We start from the raw sequence: 13,879 nt of genomic DNA, 5'->3' as shown, positions 1-13,879 counted from the left end.
AACTGCACAAAGACTGGTTTTGAACTATCAGAATCATAGCAAAAAAGATAAAGGTATGATTTCTGGAAGAAGTAACTTTTTACAAACAAAATAAAAAATGGCTCTCCAATCTAGGATTCAAAAGATAATTTATTAGTCTGAGAAGAGGAGTCACACACTATACCCAGTAATATGCTTCTTTTATTTTTGTGCCTTTATCTTAAAAATATATTTAAACAAGAAACAAAGATAATATTGAATTTTCCCATAAATTTTGCTTTCTTATTTACAGTGTTACATTGTAAATAACATTCCATTATACACAAATTAAGGACTGTGCATTCCTGTATGTTCTCTTTACATATTCTCTCATTATATAGTACATATAGCTTGAAGATATGCAGTATTTAAGCTTAGAAAAGCTTGAGGAAAGAAGTACAAACTTTATCAATAAGACTATTATTTAAAAAGGTTCTGACCTTAATTCTCTGCTAGATTGTTTCACTGAAACCATTCTTTGTTAAAGAAAAATGCCCCATATGAGGGATGAGAATAACAGTTTAAGTTACCACAGGATCCACTTAAACTGGTTAACGAATAAAAACACTTTATCACTTAGTACTGTTATTAAATGGAGCACTACCACTGTCAAATCATTTAAACATGTAGATTTACTCCTCAGTTCAGACACATCACATCAACGACAGCTGGTACCTCTGTGTGAAATCAAAAATGTTTCCTTTGCAACTTTAGGTTTTACTTGTAAACAGTAAAGCACACATTTTGTAAAGATGATTTACTCATTCCCGGTCATAGGTTACACAATAAGGAGCTCGTATTTCATCGAGAGAGAAGCAGGCACACGCACTGCACGCGCGCGCACACTCAGTCCCGCGCACCCGCCGAAGACCCGCACGTCACTAAGCGCGAACTGCAGCAGCGAGCCGTGCACGAGGCTGCAAAGAGGAATTATAAAACGGCGAAGATAAAACATCCAACTTCAGTTAAAATCCCCGAAACGCTAGGCTCTGAAATGCCTCTCGGACGCTTCATGCTCAGCCTGAAGGGTCAGTTCACCGGGCTCTCCAGGCGGCAAACCCCGCCTTCGATTGCCACGGACTGTCCCGCCACCGCACCGGGAGGGAGTCTTGAAATGTGAGTCTGCAGAGAGGGAGACAGGAGAGCGTTAGAAGTGCCACCGGTGTCCTCCCATAAGCGACAAGGGCGGAGGAAATACCAGAACGCCACAGCCTCTCTTTGCTTCTCAGGATCTACAAACCCTGATGGTAACCTTTAAGTGCAGAGAGATCCTGTTTGGTCAAATCTTGCAGGGGATGTTTACTGAGCATCTACTATGTGCTGAGCACAGCACTGGCAACGGCAAGTACAGAATGAACAAGATAGCTAAGGCTCCTGAGAGCACAGAACTTATAATTTAGTCATGAATTCAGAACAGTAATTAATTGTTTAAAGGCCAACTTTATCAAGCATATTCTAGTTCTCTGAAAACTAATAATTTATATACATTTTGTCTTCCAAAGCAACTGAGAATACCTGATTCACGTTTACATTTTATTCCCTAAGGGATTTGAACAGCTTGCAAAAATTCAGATAATTCAACAACCTAAAAAGTAAGGCAATGAGACTGAAAGAAAAATAGAAGCTTACAAAATAAGGTAAAGACAGGCATGAGATTAACACACAAAATCTCGCCTGAGTTCTGTACCCATGCTAGAGGCAGCCTGCTGCCCCATCCCTCAGCTTCCTCATTCCATGACCAGAGAGTTGGTTCATGTGTGTCCAGGATCACAACAAACCAACTGCTCAGAAGGGAATAACAGTTCCTGGTACAAGGCCCGGGAACTCTCTCTCTTACGGGGCTTCATACACAGTAGGTACCACGTTTAGTGGGTGAGTGAAGACATCAGTTGTACCAAGAGGAGTTTTGTAGGGCTGAGGGTTAACTTTACTCAAAGGACGCTGCCCTGATGGAAGATCGTAAAAGCTGTTCCATAAGGGTCAGGATGATGTCAGCCAGGAATTCCTTTTTTTTTTTGATGATGATCCGGCTTAATCCAGGGATAGATAAATGTCGGGAGCTTCTAAGAAGAACAGAAGGACTGCATATCCCTTAGGTAATCCTCTCTAATTCTGCTACTCTAAACAAGTTTTTCCTAAGGACCAAACAGAAGTGAGTTTGAGCCCCGGGTGAGGCTGTTTGGACGCAGTCAGCGAAGTGGCCAAGCCTAGAGTGGGAATGATGTCCTCTCATGCAACCAAATATGAAACAAGCCTATGTTTTAGATGGAATGACAGCTAAGCTAACTGACTTGTAGTTGGAGGGTAGACAGTATTCTTGAATCTCACTGTGCAAGTCCTATTAGAGGAGCTAACATAAGTCAACAATTTGGAAAGTTCTAGAGAATAGGAACTGTTCTCTAGGCACTGAGTTTTTCTGTGTGCAAGGCAGGAAGCAACCTGTAACCTACAAGGGTGAGGTCTGTTGCCTCAGGTAGAGAGCTGGGTGAGGTAGTCTCTGTGGTATCTCCTGGGACACAAGTATCAGTGAGTTCACTCACTAGGCTCATGCTTCTGGGAACCGTGTCCCAGAATCTGGGCTCATTATTACATCTGAAGGCCAAACTTGGATCTCACCATATGGATACACTGTACCTGAGGAGTCCATAGTGGCTTGTGGCTCCAGAGCTTGTGGCTCTATTGTTTCTTTATTCCTCATTTAACCTAGCAGGAGTTAGAACAGGGTGCTTTGTTTAATTCTGCTACCCAGCAGTCTTTGTCACACCAGGCACAAAAATCTCAATTCTCACAATTCTCAGGGTTCAATATTGATGGGGCTACTTTTATTCCTCCAGGAATTCCTTAACATGAGGTGAAAGAGAATTTTTTTCCCTAGATATCATTCTTTTTTTTTTTTTTTTAAGATTCTTCTAAACAAAACAAAACAAAACAAAACAAATCCCTGAAAGAGTAGAAGTCCTTTGGTCAATTTCATCCCTAATCTCACCTTTTCCACTCATGAATACAGTCATGCAGCTATGACAGGGATCAAGAATGAGGCAGAACCCCAGTGGAAAACAGTATGGGGATTCCTCAAAGAATTAAACATAAAATTACCATATGATCCAACAATTCCACTTATGGATATATACCCCCAAACAAGTGAAAGCAGGGACCCAAGAGCTAAAAGGTGGAAACAACCCAAGAGTTCATAAACAAAATGTGACATATAGTATATACATGCAATGGACTATTATTCAGCCCTAAAAAGGAAGGAAGTTCTGACACATGCTACAACATGGATGAACTTTGAAGACATTATGCAAAGTGAAATAAGCCAGATATAAGATAACAAATATTGTAAGATTCCACTTATATGAGATATCTATTAGTCAAGTTCATAGAGACAGGAAATAGGATGGTGGTTGCCAAGGGTTGGAGGAGGGGGAATGGGAAGTCACTGTTTAGTGGGTACAAATTTTCAGTTTGAGAAGATGAAAAAGTTCTGGAGATGGATGGTAGTGATGGTTACACAACAACATGAATGTACTAAATGCCACTGAACTGTGCATTCAAAAATGGTGAAAATGAAAAAAAAATGGTGAAAATGGTAAATTTTGTTATGTATATTCTACCATAATAATAATAATAAAGAAAAGAATAAAGCAGAAATGACAATTTCCTACCTGGTTGAGAATAATATTCCACATGATAGCATTAAGAAAAGAGGCTAGCTAGGAATGAATCTACAGTGCAGAACCCCGTAGAAGAAGCATCAACACCATCAGATTCTGTTCACAAATAGATTGGAATTCTCCAGTCAGGTCTGTTAAAATATCTGTCCCCTAAGAGAGAAGCTCACAGGAAAATCTGTCTTCATGTTTCCCAGAGATCCAGGGAGAGTCCAGTGGGACCTCCTGGCAGGCCTGGCCATCCAGGCATCAGAGAATAAATTAATTGTTTAAAGATCAAAGAGTGAACATACGTCCAAGCAGATGGCCTGCAACTTGACCAGGGGGATCCTGGTCTTAAAGAAACTGATTTCCTGCTGACCAAGTTAAAGACCAGAGCTAGAAGGAAGAAATTCTTGCCCTATGGACCAGAGGGCTTAATAGCAATCCCTTGAGATTTACAAATACACAGAGGGCCAATTCAAACTTATCTCTGACACTGCCCCAATCAGGTTTATGATAGAAGAACATCTAAATAAACTGAGCTAAACTACAAAGCATCAAGGAGAGTTAGGAAGGAAAAGAAAAAGGATTGGAAAAGATGATAGTCGTCTTGAGACAATCTGTTAACAGTACATGGACAAAATGCTTCAAAAACACATTGAGGTTCGTATAAATTTTGCTGTTTACATAAGACAGAAATGCTCAACTAGACAAGCTAGTTAAGATTAACTTCTCAGGATTACCCCCTCCCCAAATCATCATCTAGTCAAGAGGGATTTTGTGATTACAAAACACATTGGCATGATCTTGGTTTTGAGAGCAATAAAATGGTTAACCATCTGTCCGAATGACAGTACTTCCCCAGCTTCATCCATCAACATGATCTTCTGACTCATCAGAAAATAACTGCCCTTGGTCTGAAAACATTTGAGCCAGGATGTATTTGAAGCTTTCTGTGGGAATTTCAATGGAGCATCAAATCACATTATGAACAGTGGGAGCTGTTTAAGAGAATGTTTTATATGAGTATTCATCTTGAAATGCTCTTTTAGAGAAGTGGGTTGGAATTCCTCTTGTGGCTAAAAAGAGACCATTTTCTACAATGAACTTATATGTCAGCATTGAAAAGTGCAATAAAGTATTTTACATTGTCTAAGGACTGTGTAGACTCTCGGGTACCCTACAAGCATTAAGAATTTAACAAGGTGTCTTTAAAACCATTTAAATACCAATGTACTTTTATGAAAATTAAGAACTAATGATAAATAGCCCATAAAAATCATATATGAAAAAGCAGCAGATGAGTTCATTTTGGGTTGTTTTCCTCCACTTCTTGTTGCATGCTCTACTCATATACCTGTCTAACCATGATTCCATGTCTCCAATGTCCTTTTCTGGGTCTTTCTCAAGTAAAGACTTCCTTGACTGGATCCCCAACTCAATCTAGAAGCTCTTCTTCTAGCTCTTGTGGCACCCATCTGAGCATTTCTTGTCCTGTTATGTAACTGCCTTGGTTCTTGGTCTGCTTTGAATTTTTAGCTTCTGTAAGTGAAAGTCAATAGGAGGCAGGAGCTGGTCTTACACAGGCCTCTGTATTCCTTGCACCTGTCAAAGTGCTTGACCCAGAAGGCACACTCTGGAAATGCTTACCGAGTGAAGTGACTAAAATACACCCTCAAGGGGCTATACTTATGAATGCATAAAGAATCTCAAGTGTTTTAACTAGTATGACCAGCCAGTTTGATTAAAAAGTCAAACTAGTTTGTCATAGCAAATTCTTTAAAATAGATTTTTTTTTTTTAGACTGACTAAACTTTTCCATTTTCCAAGTGATTGTGTTGTTAGAACAGAAATGGAGCTTTAGATTTCTCAGATGCTAACAGCTCCATACCAGTGGAACCCACTGGCTTTACACTTAAAATTCTCTGCTTTCTTGCTAATTCCCTGACCGACACACAAAGATCCTTGAGGTTAACATTCCTTGAAGAATTATCCACTTATAAATTAAACTAATTCAAAGCCAATATTCTTATGCCTATATCTTGTTACAAAATCAAACACTGTATAATAACAAATTTAGTCTAAGATTTTAAAATGAGAAAGTTAAAGAAAAAAATATCATAGAAATTATATAATCCCTTGATGTCTTAATCACAATCTAAGTAGTAGTTGAGACTTCCTATCATTCATATTCATGTCTTTAAATCTCTTAAGACCACCTTAGTGACTGTTCTTTTGTGGTTTCTAGGAAAATTCGAAGCACACGATTTAACTTTAAAAGTCTCAAAGCCTTTATTTAGTGGTTATATTTTAATCCATCTTTCCAGTCTTAGGAGAATTGTTGAGATCTACCACAAGAGTCAAGGGAAGAGACTCTTAAACAAGTTATTATCCTCCTTTGGTGGGATCAGAAAAGTAAAATCTGGACAGACATGGTCCAAAAAAAGCCTTGGAAATATTTTATTCATTGGTTTCATAATTCTGAGGGTTTGGTTTTCTGTTTTTTAAAAATAGAGCTTGAAGCAAGATAGTACTGTCAAAGCAATACAGGCATTTACAAATAGAATAAATGACACGGAGAAAACATTACACACAGAGAGACTTAAGAAACAGTATTTCAAAACACATAGGTATTTTCATCCACCAAAAGCTTAAAAAGTACATGTAATATATAACATATCATGTCCAATTCTGAAGTTAAATCTACAGAGCCAGTTTATCATGATGGCTATGTGCATGGGTTACAAAATCAGAGCATCTTGGGTGCTGGGGCATTTCCTCTTCTTCCTGGACACATTGAGGGACTACATTTCCCAGCTTCCTTTCAGTTAGGTGTGGCTACGTGACTGAATCAGGCCAGTGGACTAGAGTGCTATGTGCCACTAACAGGCATGGCAGAAAATCTTCTTATGTACCATTCTCCATACTCTTTCTCTGATGACCTTGAGGCCCACGTGCTATAAGGAGCCTGAGACTCTGGTTCACAACTTGGAGGAGAGCCTGCTACTAATCACAATCCCCAATTTGAATTTTATGGGAATAAGAAACATACTTCTTATTGTGTTTGAGCAACTATACATTTTAGGGTTTCCTTCTTAGAGCAGCTGGTGCTATCTTAACCAGTAATGGTTCAATACAGACCTCTGCACTTTCTAGCTGTGTAACCTCTGCTGGCTATGTAACTTCTCAGGGCCCCATCTCTAAAATGAATATAATAGTAGCATTTATGATCAGGTTGATAAGGACTACATGAGATATTGCATGCAATGAAAATATGTGTCAATTGATGTAAGATTACCATTATTCAATCAAACACGTAGCCATAGAATAAAACATCATACAGCAAAATCTCTATTGTAGATTACTGGATATCCAAGAATTGGAGAATTCAATTTTAAAAGTTTGATAGTCTGCAAAAATAGAATGAGGTATTTTATTAGCTGCATGCTAAAAGGTAAGGTTCAAGAAAATGGACATTTTTAGGTCAGTATTTTTGATGGTGCTATTTTGCTGCTACAGATAAAATAATTAACAATTGCTGAGTACTTAGTAACTGCTAAAGATTTGTATTTATCTGCTTGCTATATAACTAATCTTGCTATATAACTAATTTGTATTTATCTGCTTGCTATATAACTAAGTCTCAAAAACAGTGGACATATTTGGGTGCTACAGAGAAAACCAAAATGGTAGAATACTGGTGAAATGCCTTCTAAGAACATGTGGCATTGAGGGAAGACAAGTACAGCCATATAAAATGATTAGAAAACTATTAACAAAAGCACATAACCATGTACTAGAAGGGTAGAATACTCCAAAGTATGTTTTCTAACACCAGTAAGCAATTAACTCTATACTGCCGATATTGATCAGGGGTCCTACAGCTGAACTCAGTACTGACACTGTTTACCAGGAGATAGTGTCAGATCCTATAGGTTAAGGGCTCAGTCCCACAAGCCTGTTCCTCCTTCCCAATCCAGACACCAATCGCAAGTCCAGATTGATGGACCTACCCACAATAAATGGCAGGTTCCCACGACTTCTCTTCAAGTTTGCTAATTTGCTAGAGTGGCTCACAGAACTCAAGAAAACAGTTTACTTACTAAATTACTGGTTTATTGTAAAAGTATATAATTCAGGAGCAGCCAGATGGACGAGATGCATAGAGCAAGGCAGCTGGGAAGCAGCTCAGAGCTTCCATGCCTTCCCCAAACATGCCACTGTCCAGGCATCTCCATGTGTTCACCATCTCCATCTTACGGGTTTTTTCTGGAGGCTTTATTACATAGGCATGACTGACTAAATCACTGGCTATTAGTGACTGAGCTCAATCTTTAGCCCTTCACCTCTCCCTGGACATTGGGGGATCTGGCTGGAAGTTCCAACTCTTAATCACATGGTTGGCTCCCCTGGCAACCAACACCCATCCTTAGGTTACCTTGGGGTTTTCCAAAAGTTGCCTCATTAACATAAGCTTAGGTGTGGTTGAAAGTGGTTGTCATGAGTAACGAGACACCCATTTCACCTTTATGGATGTAACTCGATTTTAGGAACTGAAGACAAAAGACCAAATATTATAACAAAATATGATCCCACTGCTCTTAATGTTTACGATATTCCAAGGGTTTTGAAAGCTGTGAGTCAGGAACCATGAAGGAAGATCAAATATACATTTCTTATGATAAATCTCAATATCACAGATACCCAAACATAAATGTCATAGGAAGTCATGAGTGAGAAAATGGATGTGGATCACAGAATTGAGGAAGACATTCCAGAGGCCCTGGCACTGGAAGGCAAGTAGAACAGGAGCGCAGAGGAACAGAAAAATGATATGTTGGACCTTAGTAAGGGAGAGCTGACAGGTTTATTTGGTTTGAGCCACACAGTTTTTCCAACTTTTAAAAATAGAAAATATTTTTAAATTCAGAAGTTGTACAAAAGCATCTTGATTTCTAGCTTCTCTTGAAAAATTTGGCAACCCTTGATTCCTTCACTGGGGTGAAGTAGTAGCTACCTTCTTAAAGTACATTTTTGGCAAGAATTTTCTACAGGTGGGGCTGTTCTTCCTGTGGAGTGTGTTCAGAAGGCACCCAATATCTAGTGATCCTCTTTTTGTGGGTTTGATCCACTGGGTTCGGGTAGTGGCAGCCTGATCCTTCCATAGGAAATTCCCCCAACCTTTTGCCCAACAGTTTTAGTGGCCACTGATAATCATTGCTTAGACCCCTTATTTCATGAGGGAGTTCCCAAAGGATGGTTTCCTGTCATTCTCACTACATTAAGAGCTGAAATTCTTCTATGAAGAACTTTCTCTCATCAACTTTTTGCTATTCTAAAACAAAGTTTATGTAAGAAAGGAAGGATAAATATTTGATTTTCCACAGCCTTTTCAGGGTGCAAATAATAAACTTCCAAAAGCAGCCAATCACTCCCCCCCAACATTTTTTGTGGTGTTAAGAAATCAGTTTGTTTGTTTTTTTAAGATTTTTTATTTATTTTTATTTGACACAGAGATAGTGAGAGAGAGAGCATAAATAAGCCGGGGGAGCAACAGGCAGGCAGAGGGAGAGGGAGAAGCAGGCTTCCTGCTGAGCAGGGACCCCGATGTGGGGCTCGACTCCAGGACCCTGGGATCATGACCTGAGCCGAAGGCAGCCGCTTAACTGACTGAACCACCCAGGCGCCCCAAGAAATCAGTTTCGTTAGAAGAAAGATAGTAAGAGATTAAAGAGGGAACATGGTTGGTGGGGTAGGGATAGAAAGAGAAGGTACAGCATTTTACCTCTTCATTCCAGCTAAAGACCAATTCTTCTACATTTTATTAAAAAAAAAGAGACAGAGAGACAGAAACAAAAGAATTAGAAGAGATACTTCCAAACTGCCAATGCAAAAGAAACCATATATCTGGCTGGACTGGCTTGCTAGCTCTGTTCTGGATGACTTATCTGTACACTCATCTCTTTTAAGTCAAATACAGTACCTTATAGAATGAATTAGCTCCTTCTGGACTGACATAAAATAAGTGTTGGTGTCAGTTAATATTGTAAAGTTTGTTCAAGATCAATTTGACTATTTAGCAGAAAGTTCTTTCATCAAAGTGAACTGGGTGTTAAGATAGTATATGAGTCTGCTTAAGGCTTCCCTAACAAAATACCTCAGGCTGGGTGCCTTAAACAACATCAGCTTATTTTCTCACAGATCAAGATATCAGTAGGTTTGGTTTTTCTGAGGCCTCTCTCTTTGGCTTACAGGTGGTCTTTTCTCTATCACAGCATCCCTAGTATCTCTTCCTCTTCTGATAAGGACGCTGAGTCCTACTGAATTAGGGCCACACCCTTATGTTCATTTACCTTAATCACCTCATTAAAGGCCCTATCTCCATATATAGTCACATTCAGGATTAAGGCTTCAAGACATGAATTTGGGCGCTGGGGTGGGAACACAATTCAGTCCATAATAGGACCAGTCCATAATAGATACAGATCTTAAAATGATATGGAGTAAAATCCAACAATGCCCCATATGTTCTGGTCTCCATTAGTTCTCTGAGCTGAACTCCTCCTGCTCTCCCCACTTTGCTTGGTCCTCTCTCTCTCCACTTGCCTCCCTGCTGTTACGCAACCACAGAGCACACCCCAACTTGAAGGCCATTACGAATGCTGTTCTCACTGCCCAGAAAGCTCTTCCACCCAATGTCCCTGTGGCTTGCTTGCTCAACCCTGCCAGATCTGTACTCTAAAGCCGCCTATTCAGGAAGGGTTACACCGGCCCCTGGCCCTGAATCTCACTACATCACCCTCTCTGTTTCAAGGGTTCCTATGTCCTTACTGCTATCTAACCAGCCATTTACTTTGCTCCTTTATCTTATTCATTGCTTGTCTCCCCCACTGGGAGAGCCACCTCACAGAGGGGAGGGCAGGGAGTTTATCTCTTTGTTTTTTTTTTTATCTCTTTGTTCATTGCTTTTTCCTTAGTTCCTAAAGGATACTCTGGTATATGGGAGAGGTTCAGTATATTTGGTAAATGAATAAAGGCCTTTTTTTTTTTAATGAGGGTTGGGAAACAAGAGTACAAACTGCAAATTAGACATTTTATATTTTATAGTTTTTAATTATAGTTTGTTATAAATTTTTAATGATATTTATGGAAATGAAACAATCAAAATGATAATGAAGTTGTGGACCTTAAAAAAGTCTGAAAATAAAAGCCTGCAGATTTCCCAAGACTGACACAGTATGGTCCAACAGATTCTGTTCATTCATTTATACCAGAATTGCATTGTCAGCACACATATCCTCTTCTTTTAGAGAGAGCTCAACACAGACATCAGCTATCTAAACAGTGGTCAAGTGGGGGCTGTGTGCCTTGTCTGTCTCTTATGTTAGGCCACATTAATAACATTTTGATGAAGTCAGAATGAGGAGGAATATGGTAAACACTACGGCAACCTTGTTTGCACGAGCATTTTCCCTTCTGGAAAGCAGGACTCTAGCCTAGTGAGACATCAGTGCCTCCTGCTCAATCTTTACCAGGAGCATTTGAGGAGACAGATAGTCTTTTTCCCTACCATTTTCCTTTCTCCTGTTAATTCTGACTTACTTTTCAAACTGTTGAGTCCTCGGTAATATATTTTTCCATCTACTAATGGTGTCACATGAACTTTCTTAATATACTATGGAATAATGTGTGTATTTCATAGAATAAAGACCCATTTAGCTATAGGCTAGGTTTGTCTTCTTTATCACTGTGCTACTCAGGGCATGGAAATTTAGTACTGTGAGGTGGCTCTGTTGGCTGAATATATCTTATGTCCTTACATAAGGACATTCTTACCTGATGTGATAATAGTCACTCTGTGCTTTCTTTTACTGGCACAAATGTGATAGACCTTAAATGACCGATTCCAGGGAGAAGGGCAGGGGAAGTGTGTCTGGTTGGCTTTTATTGCTTTGTGTCTATTATGGGCATTTCTCCCCGCTTAATGAGTGAGTCAGGAGACACCACCACCCCCATCCTTTTCCCAGAAGTTCCCTGCCCACTGCTTTCAAGAGCTGTCTTTCAAGGAGATATAACTTGTGAATAAGTATATTCTGAGCATTCTTTGTGTGTGGCATTAAACCTCGGAATGTAGTTTACTGCTCCAAAAATAGTTTGGTCTTTAGATTTCATCCTGAAAGCAGATGTCCTCAAGTAGTTGATGGTGTCACATGAACCTGCTTAATACAGTCCAGAATAATGTGTATATTTTATAGAGCAAAAACCGATTTACCTATAGGTCATAAGATCTGCTGCTCACTTCCTAAGCCTCTGTGATAGTGGGAAAGTCAGTGAAGTCTCTGAATTATAAAATGAGGACTTTGGGTTAGATTATCTCTAGAATAGCCCCTCAAGTTGTTCTTTTTTTTTTTTAATTTTATTTTGTTATGTTAGTCACCATACAGTACATCATTAGTTTTTGATGTGGTGATCCACAATTCATTGTTTTCGTATAACACCCAGTGCTCCATGCAGTACGTGCCCTCCTTAATACCCATCACTGGGCTAATCCATCCCCCCACCCCCCTCCCCTCTAAAACCCTCAGTTTGTTTCTCAGGGTCCATAGTCTCTCATGGTTCGTCTCTCCCTCCGATTTCCCCCCCTTCATTTTTCCCTTCCTTCTCCTAATGTCCTCCATGCTATTCCTTATGTTCCACAGATAAGTGAAACCATAGGATAATTGACTTTCTCTGCGTGACTTATTTCACTTAGCATAATCTCCTCCAGTCCCATCCATGTTGATGGAAAAGTTGGGTATTCATCCTTTCTGCTGGCTGAGTAATATTCCATTGTATATATGGACCACATCTTCTTTATCCATTTGTTTGTTGAAGGGCATCTCGGCTCTTTCCACAGTTTGGCTATTGTGGACATTGCTGCTATGACCATTGGGGTGCATATGGCCCTTCTTTTCACTACATCTGTGTCTTTGGGGTAAATACCCAGGAGTGCAATTGCTGGGTCATAGGGTAGCTCTATTTTTAATTTTTTGAGGAACCTCCACACTGTTTGCATTCCCACCAACAGTGTAAGAGGGTTCCCCTTTCTCCACAACCTCTCCAACATTTGTTGTTTCTTGCCCTGTCAATGTTTGCCATTCTAACTGGTGTAAGGTGGTATCTCAATGTGGTTTTAATTTGAATTCCCCTGATGGCTAATGATGATGATGAACATTTTTTATGTGTCTGTTAGCCATTTGTATGTATTCTTCAGAGAAGTGTCTGTTTATGTCTTCTGTCCATTTTTTGACTTGATTATTTGCAAATCAATCAATGTGATAGAACACATTAATAAGAGGAGAGAGATGAACCATATGGTCCTCTCAATTGATGCAGAAAAAGCACTTGACAAAATACAGCATCCTTTCCTGATTAAAACTCTTCAGAGTATAGGGAATGTCCCTCTGGAACATTCCTCAAGTTCATAAAATCCATCTATGAAAGACCCACAGTGGATATCATCCTCAATGGGGAAAAGCTGAGAGCCTTTCCCTTAAGATCAGGAACATGTCAAGGATGCCCACTCTCACCACTACGGTTCAACATAGTACTAGAAGTCCTAGAAACAGCAATCAGACGACAAAAAGAAATAAAAGGTATTCAAATTGGCAAAGAAGAAGTCAAACTCTCTCTTTTCGCAGATGACATGATACTTTATGTGGATACCCAAGACTCCACCCCCAAATTACTAGAACTCATACAGCAATTCAGTAACGTGGCAGGATACAAAATCAATGCACAGAAATCAGATGTTTTCTTATACCCTAACAATACAACTGTAGAAAGAGAAATGAGAGAAACAATTCCATTTACAATAGCACCAAAACCATAAGATACCTCGGAATTAACCTAACCAAAGAGGTAAAGGATCTATACTCTAGGAACTACAGAACACTCATGAAAGAAATTGAAGACGACACAAAAAGGTGGAAAAACATTCCATGCTCATGGATCGGAAGAATAAACATTGTTAAAATGTCTATGCTACCCAGAGCAGTCTATACCTTCAATGCCATCCCGATCAAAATTCCAATGGCATTTTTCAAAGTGTTGGGACAAACAATCTTAAAATTTGTATGGAATCAGAAAAGACCCCGAATCGCCAAGGAAATGTTGAAAAGGAAAAACAAAGCTGGGGGCATCACGTTGCCCGATTTCAAGCTATATTA

General features: G+C 39.5%; 1 protein-coding gene across 2 annotated transcripts in view; it reads right to left on the bottom strand.

The window, feature by feature from the left end:
• Positions 1–558: 558 nt before the first annotated feature.
• The window catches only part of TASP1 (taspase 1), a 303,312-nt gene continuing 289,991 nt past the window's right edge, over positions 559–13,879 (bottom strand). For both annotated transcript variants that reach the window (XM_035005826.1, XM_035005827.1), the window contains one exon: positions 559–1,140. In XM_035005826.1, the coding sequence (XP_034861717.1) occupies positions 1,048–1,140 (93 nt within the window). In that variant the 3' untranslated portion in view covers positions 559–1,047. The remainder of the gene's footprint in view (positions 1,141–13,879) is intronic.

This window comes from Mirounga leonina, unplaced genomic scaffold (genome assembly GCF_011800145.1).
Source record: "Mirounga leonina isolate KUSES-001 unplaced genomic scaffold, KU_Mleo_1.0 Mir_150, whole genome shotgun sequence".
NCBI classification, from domain to species: Eukaryota; Metazoa; Chordata; class Mammalia; order Carnivora; family Phocidae; genus Mirounga; species Mirounga leonina.
Note: the sequence above shows the minus strand (reverse complement) of the source record. Positions and strands in the feature narration are given on the sequence as shown.